Genomic DNA, 15,820 nt, shown 5'->3' on the forward strand with positions numbered 1-15,820 from the left:
TTTTTTTTTTTGAGTTGGAGTCTCACTCTGTCGCCCAGGCTAGAGTGCAGTGGCCTAATCTCGGCTCACTGCAAGCTCTGCCTCCTAGATTCACGCCATTCTCCTGCCTCAGTCTCCCAAGTAGCTGGGACTACAGGCGTCCGCCACCTCTCCCGGCTAATGTTTTGTATTTTTAGTAGAGATGGGGTTTCACCGCATTAGCCACGATGGTCTCGATCTCCTGACCTCATGATCTGCGTGCCTCAGCCTCCCAAAGTGCTGGGATTACAGGAGTGAGCCACCGTGCCCGCCTTTTTTTTTTTTTTTTTTTTTTTTTTGAGTTGGAATTTCACTCTTGTTGCCCAGGCTGGAGTGCAATAGCACGATCTTGGCACAACCTCCACCTCCTGAGTTCAAGCAATTCTCCCGCCTCAACCTCCTGAGTAGCTGGGATTACAGGCATGTGCCACCATGCCTGGCTAATTTTGTATTTTTAGTAGAGACAGTGTTTCTCCACGTTGGTCAGGCTGTCTCGAACTCCCAACCTCAGGTGATCCGCCCACCTCGGCCTCCCAAAGTGCTGGGATTAAAGGCGTAAGCCACCACGCCCAGCATCTTCTGATGGAGTCTCACTCTATCACCCAGGCTGGAGTGCAATGGCAGGATCTCAGCTCACTGCAATGTCCACCTTCCAGGTTCAAGCGATTCTCCCACCTCAGCCTCCCAAGTAGCTAGGATTAGGCACTCACCATCATGCCCAGCTAATTTTTTATTTTGAGTAGAGACAGGGTTTCACCATGTTAGCCGGGCTGGTGTTGTTGAACTCCTGACCTCAGGTAATCTGCCCACCTTGGCCTCCCAAATTGCTGGGATTACAGGCATGAGCCAACACACCCAGCCTCTTATTCTCTTCTTATATGAACATCTTATTGGATTAAGGCCTACCCTACTCCAGTATGACCTTGGCTTAAATTACCTACACCAACCCTATTTCCAAATAAGGTCACATCTGAGGCACTGGGAATTAGGACTTGGACACATCTTTCGGGGGCAGCATTCAACCCACAACAACTATGAAGCCCCAAATGCTTTCCAGCCTCAGCAAAGGCCAGACGCCAAGGTGTCCTCTTCAACTCACCCACATTCACATTCTCTTTGTCAAGCCTGAAGGCCAAGATCTTCCTGGAAAATGTTAAGAAGCCACAGTAACACTACATGTGTCTTAAAATACACACACAACACAGATTTGACCTCATAAACGCTCCTTGGACAGGCCCCTGGAATTATGCCTTTCAATTCTATTTGTTTTCCATGCTTTTCTCCTACCCATTTCCCCCATCTAGATGTTATCCGAAAGAAGCCAGGAAATTACAGCGTTTATGTCTGTGCCAAAAATAACTGAGCATTCCACGCAACTATGGGTTCTAACGAAGAGTTACTTTTTGTAAAGCCTAAGGTCAAGTTTGTTTCTGCAGAAGATCATGTTCCATGTTACTAGTGGACAGAGACTTTCAAGGTATGATCTGCCTTGTATCAACATGGACCTTGCGCATGATAGCAGTCTGTATTGGCACACCTGGGAGGGGAGAGGTTTTGATGACGACAAGCATCATCAAGCCTCCCAGGGTGGTGACCTGCAAATTTCAGAAAAGCGACTGAGGACTACTGTCAACTGAAGAGAAATCCAGGGTATACTGAGATTATAAAAGGTAAGTCAACAATTACCATTATCAGCTGGACGCAGTGGCTCACGTCTGTAATCCCAACACTTTGGGAGGCCGAAGAAAGGCAGACCACCTGAGGTCAGGAGTTCAAAACCAGCCTCACCGACATGGTAAAACCCTGTCTCCACTAAAAACACAAAAATTAGCTGGGCATGGTGGTGCATGCCTGTAATCCCAGCTACTTGGGAGGCTGAGGCAGAAGAATCGCTTGAACCCAGGAGGCAGAGGTTGCAGTGAGCCGAGACTGCGCCATTGCACTCTAGCCTGGGCAACAGGGGTGAAACTCCATCTCAGGGGGAAAAAAAAATGACCATTATCATCCAAGAGCAAGATCTACTCCTGGGAAGAGTAGTATCCACGCGTTGCAACATTAGAATGCCAAAAGCAAACCCTTTATCTCCAACCAGAGGGAAAACCCATACTGCCCACTGAGCTCAGCTGGCTAGGGAGGACTCTGCTAAGCGTCCCGACTTCACTCCATCACCTGTCAAACACAAGCAAAAGAATCTCAGGGCTGTTCTTCCCCTTTGTGGCATCGGCAGCTGTTTCCAAGTTCTTCACCTGCTTGTTAAGGAAGGTAAATTAAATTGCCACTCCATGACACCCCCTACCAACTTGCAAAAGGAAAAGACTGGAAAACACACAAGTCCTCGGAAGTAACAGCAACCTCCTTAGTAATGCACAGCAGCCAACGTTTCCCCAGGGAATCTCGATGGGCTCCAGAAACCCAACCACTGCCATGTCATCAGAGAAGTTTCTCTTTGGTTCTCACCCACCCATGACCCTACCTTGTTTTGTTTTTTAACATTCAAATATGGGAACCTTAGGTCTCAGAGCTTACCCTGACACTAGACCCCCAAAAAGAAAAGAATGACGGCCATTGTATGGAATCATTTCAGTGAAAAACAGACGAGTCATCCCTCTTCTAACCCACAACTTAAACTGTGCACACGTGGAAGGTAAAACAACCGAGAACTGCTATTGAAAACTCTCTCTCTGCCCTTTCAGGAAATCTATAGGTGCCCTATCTGCAGGGCCCGGGACACCTTCCAAGTGCCAGGTACCGGGATGGCCAAGTACCCAGTCAACAGATGGGCAATCCCACTGACAGAGTCTCTCACATAAGTGGAATTCTAGGCAGCATGTACCTTCAGACAACTGATGGAGTTTCTTTCAGTGCAACCAGGGAAAAAAAGGAAGCATATCTTCATTTCTTCTGTCAGAGGGCCAAGACGTCAGTGATACCATGTGCCTCCACAGCCAGTGTGCCACAACAGCACAGGGAAGAGGGAAAAGGGAAGGTGATCCTCACTCACATGGGGCTTGAAACAAAACCCACCCTGGGCCATGAGAAGCAAGGGTCCACCAACCTAATGCCAAAGGGCACTGCACCCTTCTTTCACAAGTAAGCAAGAGCTTCCAGGAAAATCCGCAAGGGAGCTAATGTTTCAGTAGGATCCTCTTGAGGGGGCCTGGTTTTGGGCCACAGCGTCAGCTCAGGTGTTGGGAAGAAAAACTCATTACCGTGCATCAGACCCAAGAGCTCAGTGGCAGTGCCCAGACTTCCAGTGGGGATGCGGAGAAAGAACCAGGCAAGTAAGAAGCACGGCTTATGATTCACTTCAATCCCTGGTTGACTTTGGGGCATTTCCAGAACACTGTCTGCGTTGCAATTTGGCACAGCTCCTAAAAGCCAGACTCTGGTCCAAAAGCAAGTCAAGATGCTGATAACAGAATAGCCCTTTTTCCTTCAGCCCTTTACCCTCACAACTTCCTCTTAACACTCAACATTTCAAGCCTTGATTGAGAAATAACTGCCAACCTAAGGTCTCTTTTCACTGCTCCAAAGCAAAGCAATTGTGATCTTGTCATATCAACCAGATAAATCCAACTTAATGGGAATGTTTGGTGGCCAAGGACAAGGTGCCAAGAGCAAAGTATTGGGTTGGCAGAGTTTAAGTTACTTAAAAACATCCAATGCCAACAAAGTCAGGAATCGCTGGGCATTTGGTAGAGAATTATGAATTAAGGATTATAAAACTGGCATTGAAGCAATGGCCTTATCCAATGGGAAAAATCCTATGGCTCCCAGTTCCCTTTGAAGCCAGGTCACACATGGCAAACTCTAAACACATCACTTCCTGGAGGAGATGCCAGGCCGCTTCAACTCGAGATCAAGTACCCGCAGTGTGCATCACAAAAACCCAGCAAGTACATTACCCCTGCCAGACTCCTCTGCTCCCAGAGTAGCACAAAGACCCAATCTCTGGTTTACCCTGCAGGCAGATAAAATGAAGAGGATGTCCTGGGTGGATGAGCACGATCTCATTTCCAAAGAGAACTTAGATGAATGGAAAACACTGACATGGTACACTTCCGCTGCCTGCATTCGACTGAATGCCAAGTCCTCCTAAGCAACACCTGCCTAGCCGGGCATGGTGGCTCACACCTGTAATCTCAGCACTTTGGGAGGCCAAGGGGAGCGGATCACCTGAGGTCAGGAGTTCGAGATCACCCTGGCCAACATGGTGAAACCGTCTCTATTTAAAATACAAAAATTAGCCGGCCATGGTGGTATGCACCTGTAATCCCAGCTACTCGGGAGGCTGAGGCAGAAGAATCGCTTGAACCGGGGAGGCGGAAGTTGCAGTGAGCCGAGAACGTGCCATTGCACTCTAGCCTGGGGGAGAAGAGCTAGACTTCATCTTAAAAAAAAAAAAAAAAAAAAAAAAAAAAAAAGCAACACCTACCCAAAGAACACCCATAATCATTTCACTTCCATTCTTGACCAGCGTACAGTATACTGAGTATGGTATGTCAGTGTACCTGTTCTCAATAGAGTAACCTTCCATGAGACATTGTTTCCAAAACACTGGCCCCTCTTAGAGTCAATAAACTGTCCCTCAGACATTTCCCAACACTTCCGGGGTGGGGAAGATGATTCTATCCACCTGCAGTTGAGAGACATTGATGAGAGCGTAAGACCTGGCATAGCTGAACAGTCTCACTAGAGAGAGAAAATGAAACTTCAGGTTCCTCCCCAACAGCACACAAAACTTGCCTGCTCAGGGTACTAACTAAGCCACAGTCAAGCCATAAATCAGCTCTGCCCTAATTCCATTCACCCGAAAGACTGAAAAAATAAAAATAAAAAAAAACCTATAGCCAGACTTTCCGATTCTAACAAGAATACTTTTATTATACACTTATCATACACACAACAATTATTTGGGGAACATTTACAGGCAGAGAGTTCAATTCCAAATCTCCATTTCACCCACACACACTGTACTGCACACTCACCTTAAGGTTCAGCCCAACAGAAACGAGACAAAGTTATTGCTTTCTGAACAGACAGCTTCAATTAAATAGAATCTTCCAAGCCAAGAACAGAGCCCAGCATCCTCTTAATTCTTAATACCCTGTATATATATGAATAAAACCTTACGATGTGTTATAGATTACCCCATCACCATTAAAAGTTAATATTAAAATTGGATCCCATGTCTCAAAAAAGTTGTAAGAAGTGCACCAGTATTTACAGACCCCATTAAATTATGCATAAATAAAATCTGTACACTCAACGCACTGTTTCTTAAAATACAGAACCTCCACGGGGACTTGGGGGTGACAAGCAGCAACAAATTGCTTCATGCCTACCCTTTTCAAGTTTACTCGAAACATCTGAAATAAATATGCAAATAAAGCTTCAGTACCTTAAAGGAACATGTCATTTCAAAGAGTCTTCCATTTGAAGAGTTAACTTTCAAAGTTAAAAAAAAGAAGGGAGGAAAAAAATCATCAGCAGGCTTCGTTTTCTACAAGTTCCCTAAAACCAGAAGGCCCCCTTTGAACATGGGGTTTAGAGTGTGTCAAGTACCACCTATTAACTAGTTGCTAAGCAGATAGAACCTTTGCTTCCTACCAGAGGACTTGATCTCCGAAGAAGCTAGATACACACTTTTCTTTTTTTCAAGGTAAATATTTAGCGGACACAAAAACCAGCCATTACCTTAACACTGAAAAAAAAAAAGGAATTGTTCATCTGTTGATCTAGAACACATCAATCTGACATTTCAATGGCTAAGTGTGTGGGTCTGTTAGCCCAGGGAATGTATTTAAAAGATTCTAAAACTCGTAGCACCACTTTCAGAGGAGGAAAGAATGGGGTTCAAAAGAAATAATAATAAAAGCTTAATGAATAAAGAGCCAGTACTTGTCACCTTCTGATAATAGGTCCAAAGTTAGGAGACAGCTCAGCTGCTAGAGAAACAACTAAGGAATCCAGGAGCGGGTGATAGCTGCGATCCAGAACCAGTGAAGACCCCTTAAAGAGTAAGGTAGGTAAGAAACTCTTCCCCCAGGCCAAGAGGGGTTCCCAGTCTGTGCGGTGGAGAAGGATTTTTGCAGTCCTGTTCCTTCCCGACTCTCCGAACCTTTCTTCGTCCCAATTTTATTTCCTGTGCTTCTCCATTTTCTCCAGGGTTTTGTTAGAATCAGCTGGACTCTGGTCTCCGGGGTTCATGTAGGATTTGTCTATGACAATCAGGGCTTCTTTGATGTAGTTCTGCAGGGCAGACACTGCGGCACAGATGGCCTGGCTGCCAAAACCGTGGGTAATCAGGCTGAAATGAGACAAGCAGTTCTGTATGTTCGTCTCCAAGACTGGGGCGGGCCTGCTTGTCCCGTGGGGTGTCCGGTCTTGGCTGAGAAGTTCTGTGAATTCTTTACACAGTTGCCTGTGAAGACAGTCAGTTGACTCCGTGAGTTCCATCTAGCTCCTTAAAGGTCAAGAGCATAGAACCAACTACCCTGAGGATGACGCCTGGGAGGCAAGCAGAACCTCCTCAACCAAGGAAGGAGAATTTAATACTAATAGCCAACTGCTGCGCTTAGCACCTATTCTGTGCCAGGCTGAGTTAAGCTGTTTTAAAGCACTATCTTGTTTAATCCTCATGCAATTAGAAAAGATAACAGGATTAACTTAACCCCAGTTAACTGCCAAAGTCACCAGGACTGGTAAAAGTAGTGGGGCCTGGATTCCAACCCAGAGCTTAAGGGACAGTTTACCTTGGTACAAGTTGGTTCCAATAAACAAATTCCCTGAGGAACCCGCAGAATGAAGCATCCCCCTGAAACTCTCACTGCTGACACAGCCTGGTTCACTGCGCTCTCTTTTACCCCATTTCCTGGCTTGACTAGTTCTGCTTCATTTACCATGATTTTAAAATCAACTTACTGTTGGTTTCTATGAGAAAATCCACAGCTGCATTAAGTCGTTTTTGAGACAGTTAATTTGCCCACATCTCCTACAAACCCACCCTGATCTTTACATTTGAAAGACAAAAGTCTTGCTATCAGGAGGTAGAAGGCACACAATCTCTCTTTACTGGTTGTGACAAAACAAATCGGGTTTTCAACACATTTTTGTAAGTATGCAAACACAATAATGAAAGGGCAGCTCAACTATTTTGAGCTGAATAACTAAGCAGCTCAAAAGTACTCATGGCTGAGTCATGCACTCTTCTAAATCAGACAAAAAGTTAATGTATTTGACTTTGTAAAAGAAGCTTCCTTGCCATTTTCTTTTGCTCCGCCCTATTTTATTTCAAGAATATTTCTTTGTTGAACCATCGGGACTGTGGAGGGGGAATCTTCTCAACCTCAAGGTCTGGAGCATTGAGTCATCATCAAATTCAAGTTCAGATACTTACTGGGCTGCCAATAGCATGTTCTTCCTAGCTGCCATCTCATTTCGTCCTCCGAGATGTGGTCTGGTTAAATATTCTGCCACTGGTTTACTAGGAAATTCAGCTTCACAGACGTAGGCGAAGTCCCTAGCCAAATGAACAGCTTCACCTAGAATAATCAGTGACAGGTTTTAAGGTGGCTGTGGTCACTGACACCAAACTGCCCTTTTCCTTTTTTTTTTTTTGAGATGGAGTCTCGCTCTGTTGCCCAGGCTGGAGTGCAGTGGCCCAATCTCAGCTCACTGCAACCTCCACCTCCGGGACTCAAGCAATTCTCGTGCCTCAGGCCCCTCAAAATAGCTGGGATTACAGGCATGCACCATCATACCCAGCTACTTTTTGTATTTTTAGTAGATACAGAGTTTTGCCACATTGGCCAGGCTGGTCTTGAACTCCTGGTCTCAACCCGATGGCTCATGCCAGGGATTACAGACATGAGCCACCGCACCAGGCCCCCATTTTCTCTCTTTCTAGTATTCACTGTCTACCAGTCACATGTTGCATGCAAGAATGAAATCATATACAGGGCAGACAACTCAGCTGGAGGTAGAACTTTCTAGGGATTCTCAGTAGGTCCTTCATCCCAGGAATAGAGAGTGGAGATCCCACAATGTGAGCAGAAAAGACTTTGACACTTTTAACTGCACAGTCAAGTCAGCCCTCTGTATCCATGGGTTCCGAATCTATATTCATCCAACTTCAGATTGAAAATATTCAGGGGGGAAATAATGTACGGTTGTGTCTGTACTAAACACAGACTTCTGCCATTATTCCCTGAGCAATACAATGTAACAACTATTTACATAGCATTTACATAGCATTAGGTATATATAAGTAATTGATGTAGAGATGATTTAAACTATAAGGAAGGATGTGCGTAGGTTATACAACAAATGTAACATTTTGAACATCTTCAGGTTTTGGTATGGGATCTGGAACCAGAGCCCCATGGATACTGATATGAGTAAACTTGAAAAATGTTTACCACTCCTCTGCTCAACAGATAATCAAACATACCCATGTTTTCTCTTTATATTAAGTAGTATCATTTTGGGGAAGTAGAAAAATTTAAGGGCTATAAACATGTTTGACAAAAGCAAACTAGTCACTTCTCTACAAAACGGCAACGTCTGACACCTTACTGGTTTTTTTTTTTGTTTTTTTTTTAACAGCGCCTTCTTACTGAAGGGGCAGATCTCTAGAGTGTTTCTTTTAAAAAGGATGGGAGGGGTGTGTTTCCTAAAAACCAACTTGGAGCACCCTTTTCCCTGTCTGAGTCAGTGGAAGAACTGAGGGAGACAACCAAGGGAGTGATCTCCCACCCAAGAGGTACCTTCCCTGGCTCCAGGGTGCAGGACTGGTGAGTTTTTCAAAAACCCAGATGGTGGAGGGGCCCCCTGGGTTGACTGAAGCAGCCTTGGAGAGCCATTGTTCTGGAACACACTTTCTTATTCAATCACCCTGCCTGGCTCGCAAGAAACCCCAGCAGAACCGCCGATTCTACAGGCAGGACAGCTGTTCTCAGACAGGCAGCTCCTTTCTCCTTGCCCTGACCTCCAAAGGCACTCGTAAAAGGTAGAGCAGGGACTCTGCCAAGTCTCTTTGAGCACCACAGTTACGCCATCAGAGCAAGGAAAGAAAGTAAGTCTTCAAAAGAGGGTACTGCCACGGGGAGCCCGTTTCTCCTTGGCTTCCCCTGCCCATAGAGAGAGCCCTAAGCCTCTCTCAGCGTCCAACTCTTCCTGGGAGCAGTAACAACGTGCTTTGTTTTGTTTTTAAAAAATTATTTTACTTTCCCTTCAGCTTCTTTTAAAGGTTGTGTTGCATTCTTGGCTACTGTCCAGGTTGGGGTAAAAGGGCCCCCCATTCAAGAAACTGAAATGCTATGTCCTACTATCTTAGCACTGGCGAGAAGAACTTGTGCATGGGCCAGGGGTTCGATTAGTTTCTTTGGATGGGAGGAAAGAAAAGAATTGTGAATCGGGCCCAGTCGTATTGTGTACAAGAGGTTCTCTTCACTGACCACAATCCTCAGCTACAAAATAACCCACAGCTACAAAAACCAGAAGCAGTACTTCTGCTTACCAGTAAGTAACCAGCTTCTATTCAAGGTGTACCAAATGATCAGCTGTTATCTTTCAAAAAAAACTGGTTCATTAAAAGGAAATGCTGACACCCCTAGAGTGTGGTTTCTTAGGTTAGGAAAACCAGTTTCTTTCCAACATTGATTCTCTGGGGAATACAGAAGCGCCTACCTGAGCAGCCAGATACTTAAATGTTAACTTATTCGATAAAATTAACTGTGATTCATTGCAATAAACTTAGAGGACAATTCCAGTTGCTTTCATCTGTACTTGCAACCAAGTTTTAAGAGTTGTTTTCTAGTTTTTCTGCAAGAAGTATTAAAGACATGGGCACAAATTAAAAACATCACAAACCAAAAACAAAACCCCACTGACCTTCTACTAAGGATGTCAGGAGAGTCACGTGAGCAGCTTTCCGTCTCCCAGCAGGAAGATTCAGCCCAATCTTGTCCAACTTCTCCCGCAAGGACCGGCCTCCATTTTTCGACTTGGCTCTAAGAAAAAAAAATTGACTGGTTACTCGCAAAAAAAAAAAAAAAAAAAAAAAAAACCACACACACACTTTAAAAATTCTAAACTCCTAAAGTGCTGCTGTCAAAGCTGAAATCCGTCAAAGACTATCTACATCATGTGCGCCATAATGAAAAGCGATAGCAGGGTCCTCTTTTAATTAGTCCTGTAAGATACAAAATCGATCTTTCCTAGCATCAAACTTTGCAGCACAGAGTATTTCCAATTGTACGGGAGCAGATGTAGTTTCCAACAGCCCCACAAAAACTCCCTGGGGAACAAACCCAGGGTGCTCCCCACCTCCCCTCAATACAGATGCTATCACTTCATACATGGGATCAAATTCTAACCAAATGAGAATTTGTGAGCGCTGTTTTAGCACTTCCTCCCACATTTGGCACTTTCTAAAAGACAAGAAATGTACTAAAAACTCTAACCTGATTAGAATTCAGTGTTAGGCATAAAGTCACATAAACGTTAAAAATACCTCCTGGGCCTCTGATACACTCACCTTCAACTACCCAACCACCATGCCCAGAATTGTTCCCCAAGTACCTTCTGAGAACACCTCCCAGTAATGAGGCATTTAAGCATTCAGGTGGGGACAGTCGCCTCTGTACTTCAGCCACTGTCACTTTGTATTTAGACGTAGAGCTGAGGAGGGACAGTCTTCCAGGGACTGAGCAGAAGACCTCGCTGGGGTTCATTACGGCCCCAACCAGCTCCTTCTGACACGGGAGGCTCAGAGGGTTCTTGGTCATGGAAATGGGACCTGTGAATGAAGGTCAGAGCTGGCAGTCACAAGAGCTCTCTCTGAGCAAAAGAGACCTTTTCAAAAGCACTAAGCAAAGCGGAAAGTGATCTTCAGACAAGCATCGCTGCACACTCCACGATCAACTGCAGGCCGACTTTTTTTTACACAGAGCCTCACTCTGTGGCCCAGGCTGGAGTGCAGTGGTCTGATGTCTGCTCACTGCAGCCTCAGCCCGCGGGCTCAAGTGATTCTCCAGCGGGCGCCCACCACTACATCCAGCTAATTTTTTGTATTTTTAGTAGAGATGGGGTTTCATCATTTTAGCTAGGCTGGTCTCAAACTCCTGACCTCAAGGGATCTGCCCGCCTTGGCCTCCCCAAAATTACAGGCATCAGCCACTGCACCTGGCCATGGCTGACTTTTTTAAAAAGCCCCCTACTGCAGAGACAAATCTAATCTGAAATTCACAAGTTAACACCTTGGGAAGTTAATTAGTGAAGATCCCAAGCTTGGAGGGTTTCTTTCTTTCTTTTTTTTTTTCCTAGCAGCTGCTGAAAACTATTTAATTAGAACATTTGTTTTCAGAAGACTGCTTCAATACTAAATAAACGGTGAGTTTTTTCCCCACCCAAGAACAACCAAACTCATAGGACACAGTAAGATTCTTTGCCAAAATTTTTCAGTGCAATTGATCACAGTAAATTTAATCATCCAAACTAATACGTTCTAAGTTTACTGAAAATTTTTAGTCTTTTCTGAGTTTTTCTTCAAAATCAATTTTTCCTCCATCTTCAATCTATTTAAGCAGTTCGAGTAACAGACTGTGGCTACCTTCAATTTAGGCCTACGCTATTTCCCAAAATAGTCAAAATGGTAATCCTGTCAGTTAAGTAACTTAATTTCATAAACCACTCACTCACCAAGTAATCCAGTTTTCCAAATCCCCTCCTCCCCCATCCTGCAAAACCCTCCCTCTGACAGATCATTCCAAGCTCTGTTCCTTTTAGAGGTATTCATTTGGTAGGCCAAATTGCTTAAAAACTTTTCTTGCAAGTCAGATTTAAGGAGGTTTTACATACACGTGTTTGAAATCAAAAATAAAATCACAACTTATTCAACAATTAAAATTTGTTACAGAACCAACCACTCAACGAAGGTGTGACTGTGACTTTTTTGTTGTTGTTTTTCAAATTAAATCAGTGTTCACTCGCTCTGGAAGACTTTCTCTCACATTGTCAAACACCCACTGGAGTAACACTTTTTCCAAGAAAAAAAACTAGGCAGTAACAAATCCGGAGATTAAGAGACAGCGCCTAGAAGGTCGGAGGGAAATCCCCTCCTCTCACTCCTAAAATCTAGCTTCCACGAATCCCCTTCAGTCCCTTCTACCACAAATGTCCCGTGTTAATACCCCCAACCTTGCCAGTCAACTTCACGAGCCCAGATGTGTGATCAGAGGAACACGCTGCCACCTTGCTAGTTACCTTTGCGAATGACTGTCTGATCGTGCAGCAGCAGGTGCTGGTCGTCGACATTCTGGGGGAGAGAGGACAAAATTCCCTTAAGTTCGGGGGAACCTAGAGGGGTGCAGGGTGGGGGCAGAAGGCCTTAGGGCGAACAGGTCCGGGCAGGAGCCGCGGCGCCGCTCACCTGCACCTCGTCCATCTGGTGAGCCATGTCGTGGAGTCCCAGGTTCTCCGCCAGGCCCGCGGCATCCAGGGCGTGTGCGTGGGGCAGCAGCAGGTCGGAGCGGCGGTAGGCATCCCTGCGGGCGCTCACCGCACCCGCCTCCAGCCCGGAGAGGTGGGGCAGCAGGCCGGCCGGGCGCCCGTGGTGCGAGGGCAGCCCCGCTCCCTCCTGGCTCTGGCGGCCGGGCCAGGCCTGCTGCTGGCTGCCTGTGGGCGCCGGCTGGTGCAGGGGGTTGATGGCAGCGGCATACGCTTCACCCAGATGCGAGTAGGGGTCGGCAGATTGGGAGTAGGCCAGCTGCTGGTAGGGAGGGGGAAAGTAGGGTGGCGGCTGATATTCGGCGACTCCAGTGTGGGAGAGGGGTGGCGCGGGGCTGTAGAGGTGCTGCCCGGCGGAGGAGAGGTGGGGGACTCGCGGATTCCCATTGCTGCTCCCGTCGTGGCGATCCTGGAGGAGAAAAAAAAAAAGAGAGACCCCGCTAGTGCGAAACCCCGCTAGTGCGAACTGGCCGGCGTCGCCGGGCTGCGCGGAGGGCCCCAGGGAACCAACCCCACCAGACCCCGCGGGGCTTGCCCAGGGTCGGAAGGTACCCGGGGGCAATGTGCCCCGAGGATTTCGTTGTAAGCAAAGAGTGCGCGGAGGGAGGAGAGTCTGGTGAAAGACCTGGGGGAACGAGTTCTCAAAGCCCGGCGGCGAAGGTCTGGGCGCTGCTCCGAAGCCCGAGGCGCTCGGAGGCGCCAAGTCCGAACCCTGGGTCTTGGGCCAGAAAAGGACAGGGCCGGAGCCCGGGGCGAAAAAGCCGGAGCCTGGGGCGAAGGAGCTGGACGCCCGGTGCAGAGCGATCTCGTGGAGCCCGCCCATGGCGCAGGGACTGCTAGAGGTGGCAGCGCGGCAGGCGCGGACAGAGCGCGCGGCGCGGGACATGCGCACCTCCCCCGCCCCCGGGACCCTCCCTTCCACGCCCTCGGGACAAAGACCTCCGGGCCGGCGGCGCTAGCAAAGCAGGGCCCGCCACCCTGCCCCACCCTGCCCCGCCCCAGGGAGTGAAGAGGGAGCGCGCGCACAGGGCGGCCCTCCACGCTGGCCGGGCCCAGCCGAGGGGAGTAGTAAGTGGGGGTGCCCTGCACGGCCAAGGGCAGTGTTCTCGCACATCGGGGCGCAGAGGAGGCATTAAGGACCCCGGAAACTGGGCAGCCTTGTCCGCGCACTTTCCCTCGCCCCTGGGCGGCCCCACTTAGTTTCAGAAGGATGCGGGACCCCATCTGCCCAGGGATCTCGGGGCGCCGGGAACCTGGAGGAACATGGCGTTGTCGCCTCCTGGCGGAAGCGCCTGGGCTTGCGGGCAGGGGCAGCCCCTCCAGGCCCCGGAGGCGCAATGAGCTCCCGCGAGTCCGTGGCCCGAGCTCCGCGCTCCCAGCGCGCCGCAGCTCGCCTAGCGCTGCCTGAGTCTTCTTCCTCTTCCCGCTCGCCGCCTCCCTCCCTCCCACTCTCCGAAACTCTAGCTCAACCTGTCCGACAGGCTGGAGCACTCGCGAGCGCTTACGGCCCCATCTGGCCTCGGGCACCCCCCACACACACTCCCCAGCCCCCACTTCTTTTGAAAGCCAAACTTCGGTTGTTTTCGTGCTTCCCGGAGGAGGTAGCGGGGCAGGTGACAAGCCGGCCTTGGAGGAGTGTCCGCCAAGGTGTCGCTGGCAAGTAGCCTCCTCTGACCCCTTGGGAAGGAGACTTCGTGCGTAAAAGCCACGTCTGAGGGTTGCAGACGGGACACTTTTCCGAGAAAACGGGAAGCAGGGCTGTTTGCCGCTTAGGAAAGAGCCCGGTAAGCTGTGTGGGTGGGATTTGCCATTCTCTTTCTAGGCCTCGTTCCCGAGGGCAGGCCATTTAGGAAAAGGCCCTATACAGGAAAGGGACCCTGCAGAAATGGACTAAGGGGTGTCCAGAGAAGTGAATCCCGTCCCACCGAGAGGCCAGGGCTCCTGTGCCCTCGTCCCCGACCTCGTTCCAGTGGCCCCTGCCTCCCGGACTGTCCTCGGCGGGGCGGGGCTGCACCCCGGAGCCCCAGCTCACCTCGCAGTCCTCTTCGTACTTGACATTATCGGTTATTTTCCACAACATGGCGTCCGGCGTCCCCCAAAACAATCGCCAGTTAAATCCAGGCTCCCCCCAACCCCCAAGCGGTAAATCCAAAATCGGGGTCACGGTGACCAGGCGTCTGCCGCCGCCCCCGCCTCGCGCGGGCCTTCCTGTACGGGTCACTGAACGCGCATCGGAGGCTCTGCGAGCGTAGATGCTGCCGCCGCGGGTGTAAAGACCGCTGCCGTGGACCGAGAAAGCCGCGCCCGAACTGTGTGCCCCGGCGATAGCCGGGGGACCCGTGCGCCTTAATGAGAAGGAAATTATCATAACTCCTCCCCGGGGCCGACGCGGAGGCCCAGGCGCCGGGCGGGGCGGCCCCCAGCCAGTCCCAGTCTAGCTCCGCCCCGCACCCGGGCCTGGCGCCGCGCCGAGCCCCACGCTGTGAGGGACTAAGAGCGGAGTCAGTGGGCGGTGCCTCGTTGACAGCCGAAGACCTGCGAGGCCTGGGTCCCCCGACGCGCCTTCCTTCTGTCACCTCCACCGTAAGCACACCTGAGATTGGCAGGGCTGGAGGAAGGGATCCAAATACTGAAACCCACCCCTCTTTCGTCTAAACGGCCTTCACTCGGTCCTCCAAAAGACGGATGTCACCTGGAGTTAAGAATCTGCGCATTCGGGGAGCGACTCAGCAACCGGGGTCTCCTCATCTCCTAAAAACACATCCCATCCCACCTACTTCCCACTGAGGCTTAAAGTCTGAGCTGGGATCATGCAACTGGAGCCCCAATCCACCAGAGACGCCCAGTTCCCTCCGTGGGCACAGCGCGGTCCTGGCCCCGGGACGGGAGGAGAGAGGAAAGAACTACTGGGGAGTCTGCCCCAAGGGCCGCAGAGGCAGCAGACGGTCCTACCCGCCCAGAGTTGCGGAGAGCGGCGTCTCGCCGCTGTCGCCCGAAGCGCATCTCCCGCGGCTGGCTGAGGCGGGGGGGGGGGGGGGGGGGGGGACCCGCGCGCACTGGACCAGCCCAGCGGCCCTGCCCTGCCCTGCCCTGCGGAAGGCCGGCTCGGCAGCTGCCTCCGGCGGGCCGGTCACTCAGAAGCCTCTACTCACCCTGGGAAAGAAGCGCGGGGCAGGAATAAAACCCGAGCGCTACGAGTAAGGTAGGGGTGAGGAGGTGCAGAAGTAGGGAGAGCGTGCAGAGAGCCCTCGACTGGAGAGGTAGACACCCAGGTCCCACATGTTGAGGCAGA

General features: G+C 49.6%; 1 protein-coding gene across 2 annotated transcripts; it reads right to left on the reverse strand.

The window, feature by feature from the left end:
• Positions 1–4,879: 4,879 nt before the first annotated feature.
• TFAP2C (transcription factor AP-2 gamma) lies at positions 4,880–14,873 on the reverse strand. 2 transcript variants are annotated; one of them, XM_030913921.1, is made up of 7 exons: positions 14,561–14,873; positions 12,452–12,937; positions 12,286–12,337; positions 10,603–10,819; positions 9,913–10,031; positions 7,418–7,562; positions 4,880–6,328 (listed from the first exon to the last, which is right to left on the reverse strand). In XM_030913921.1, exons 1-7 carry the CDS (start codon positions 14,606–14,608, stop codon positions 6,157–6,159), a joined length of 1,239 nt encoding a protein of 412 aa, XP_030769781.1. In that variant the 5' UTR covers positions 14,609–14,873; the 3' UTR covers positions 4,880–6,156. The 2 variants fall into 2 exon arrangements, with proteins under 2 accessions (XP_030769781.1, XP_010363406.1); XM_010365104.2 differs by having other exon boundaries at positions 4,880–6,442.
• Positions 14,874–15,820: the final 947 nt, after the last annotated feature.

Source organism: Rhinopithecus roxellana, chromosome 13 (assembly GCF_007565055.1).
Source record: "Rhinopithecus roxellana isolate Shanxi Qingling chromosome 13, ASM756505v1, whole genome shotgun sequence".
Lineage (NCBI taxonomy): Eukaryota > Metazoa > Chordata > Mammalia > Primates > Cercopithecidae > Rhinopithecus > Rhinopithecus roxellana.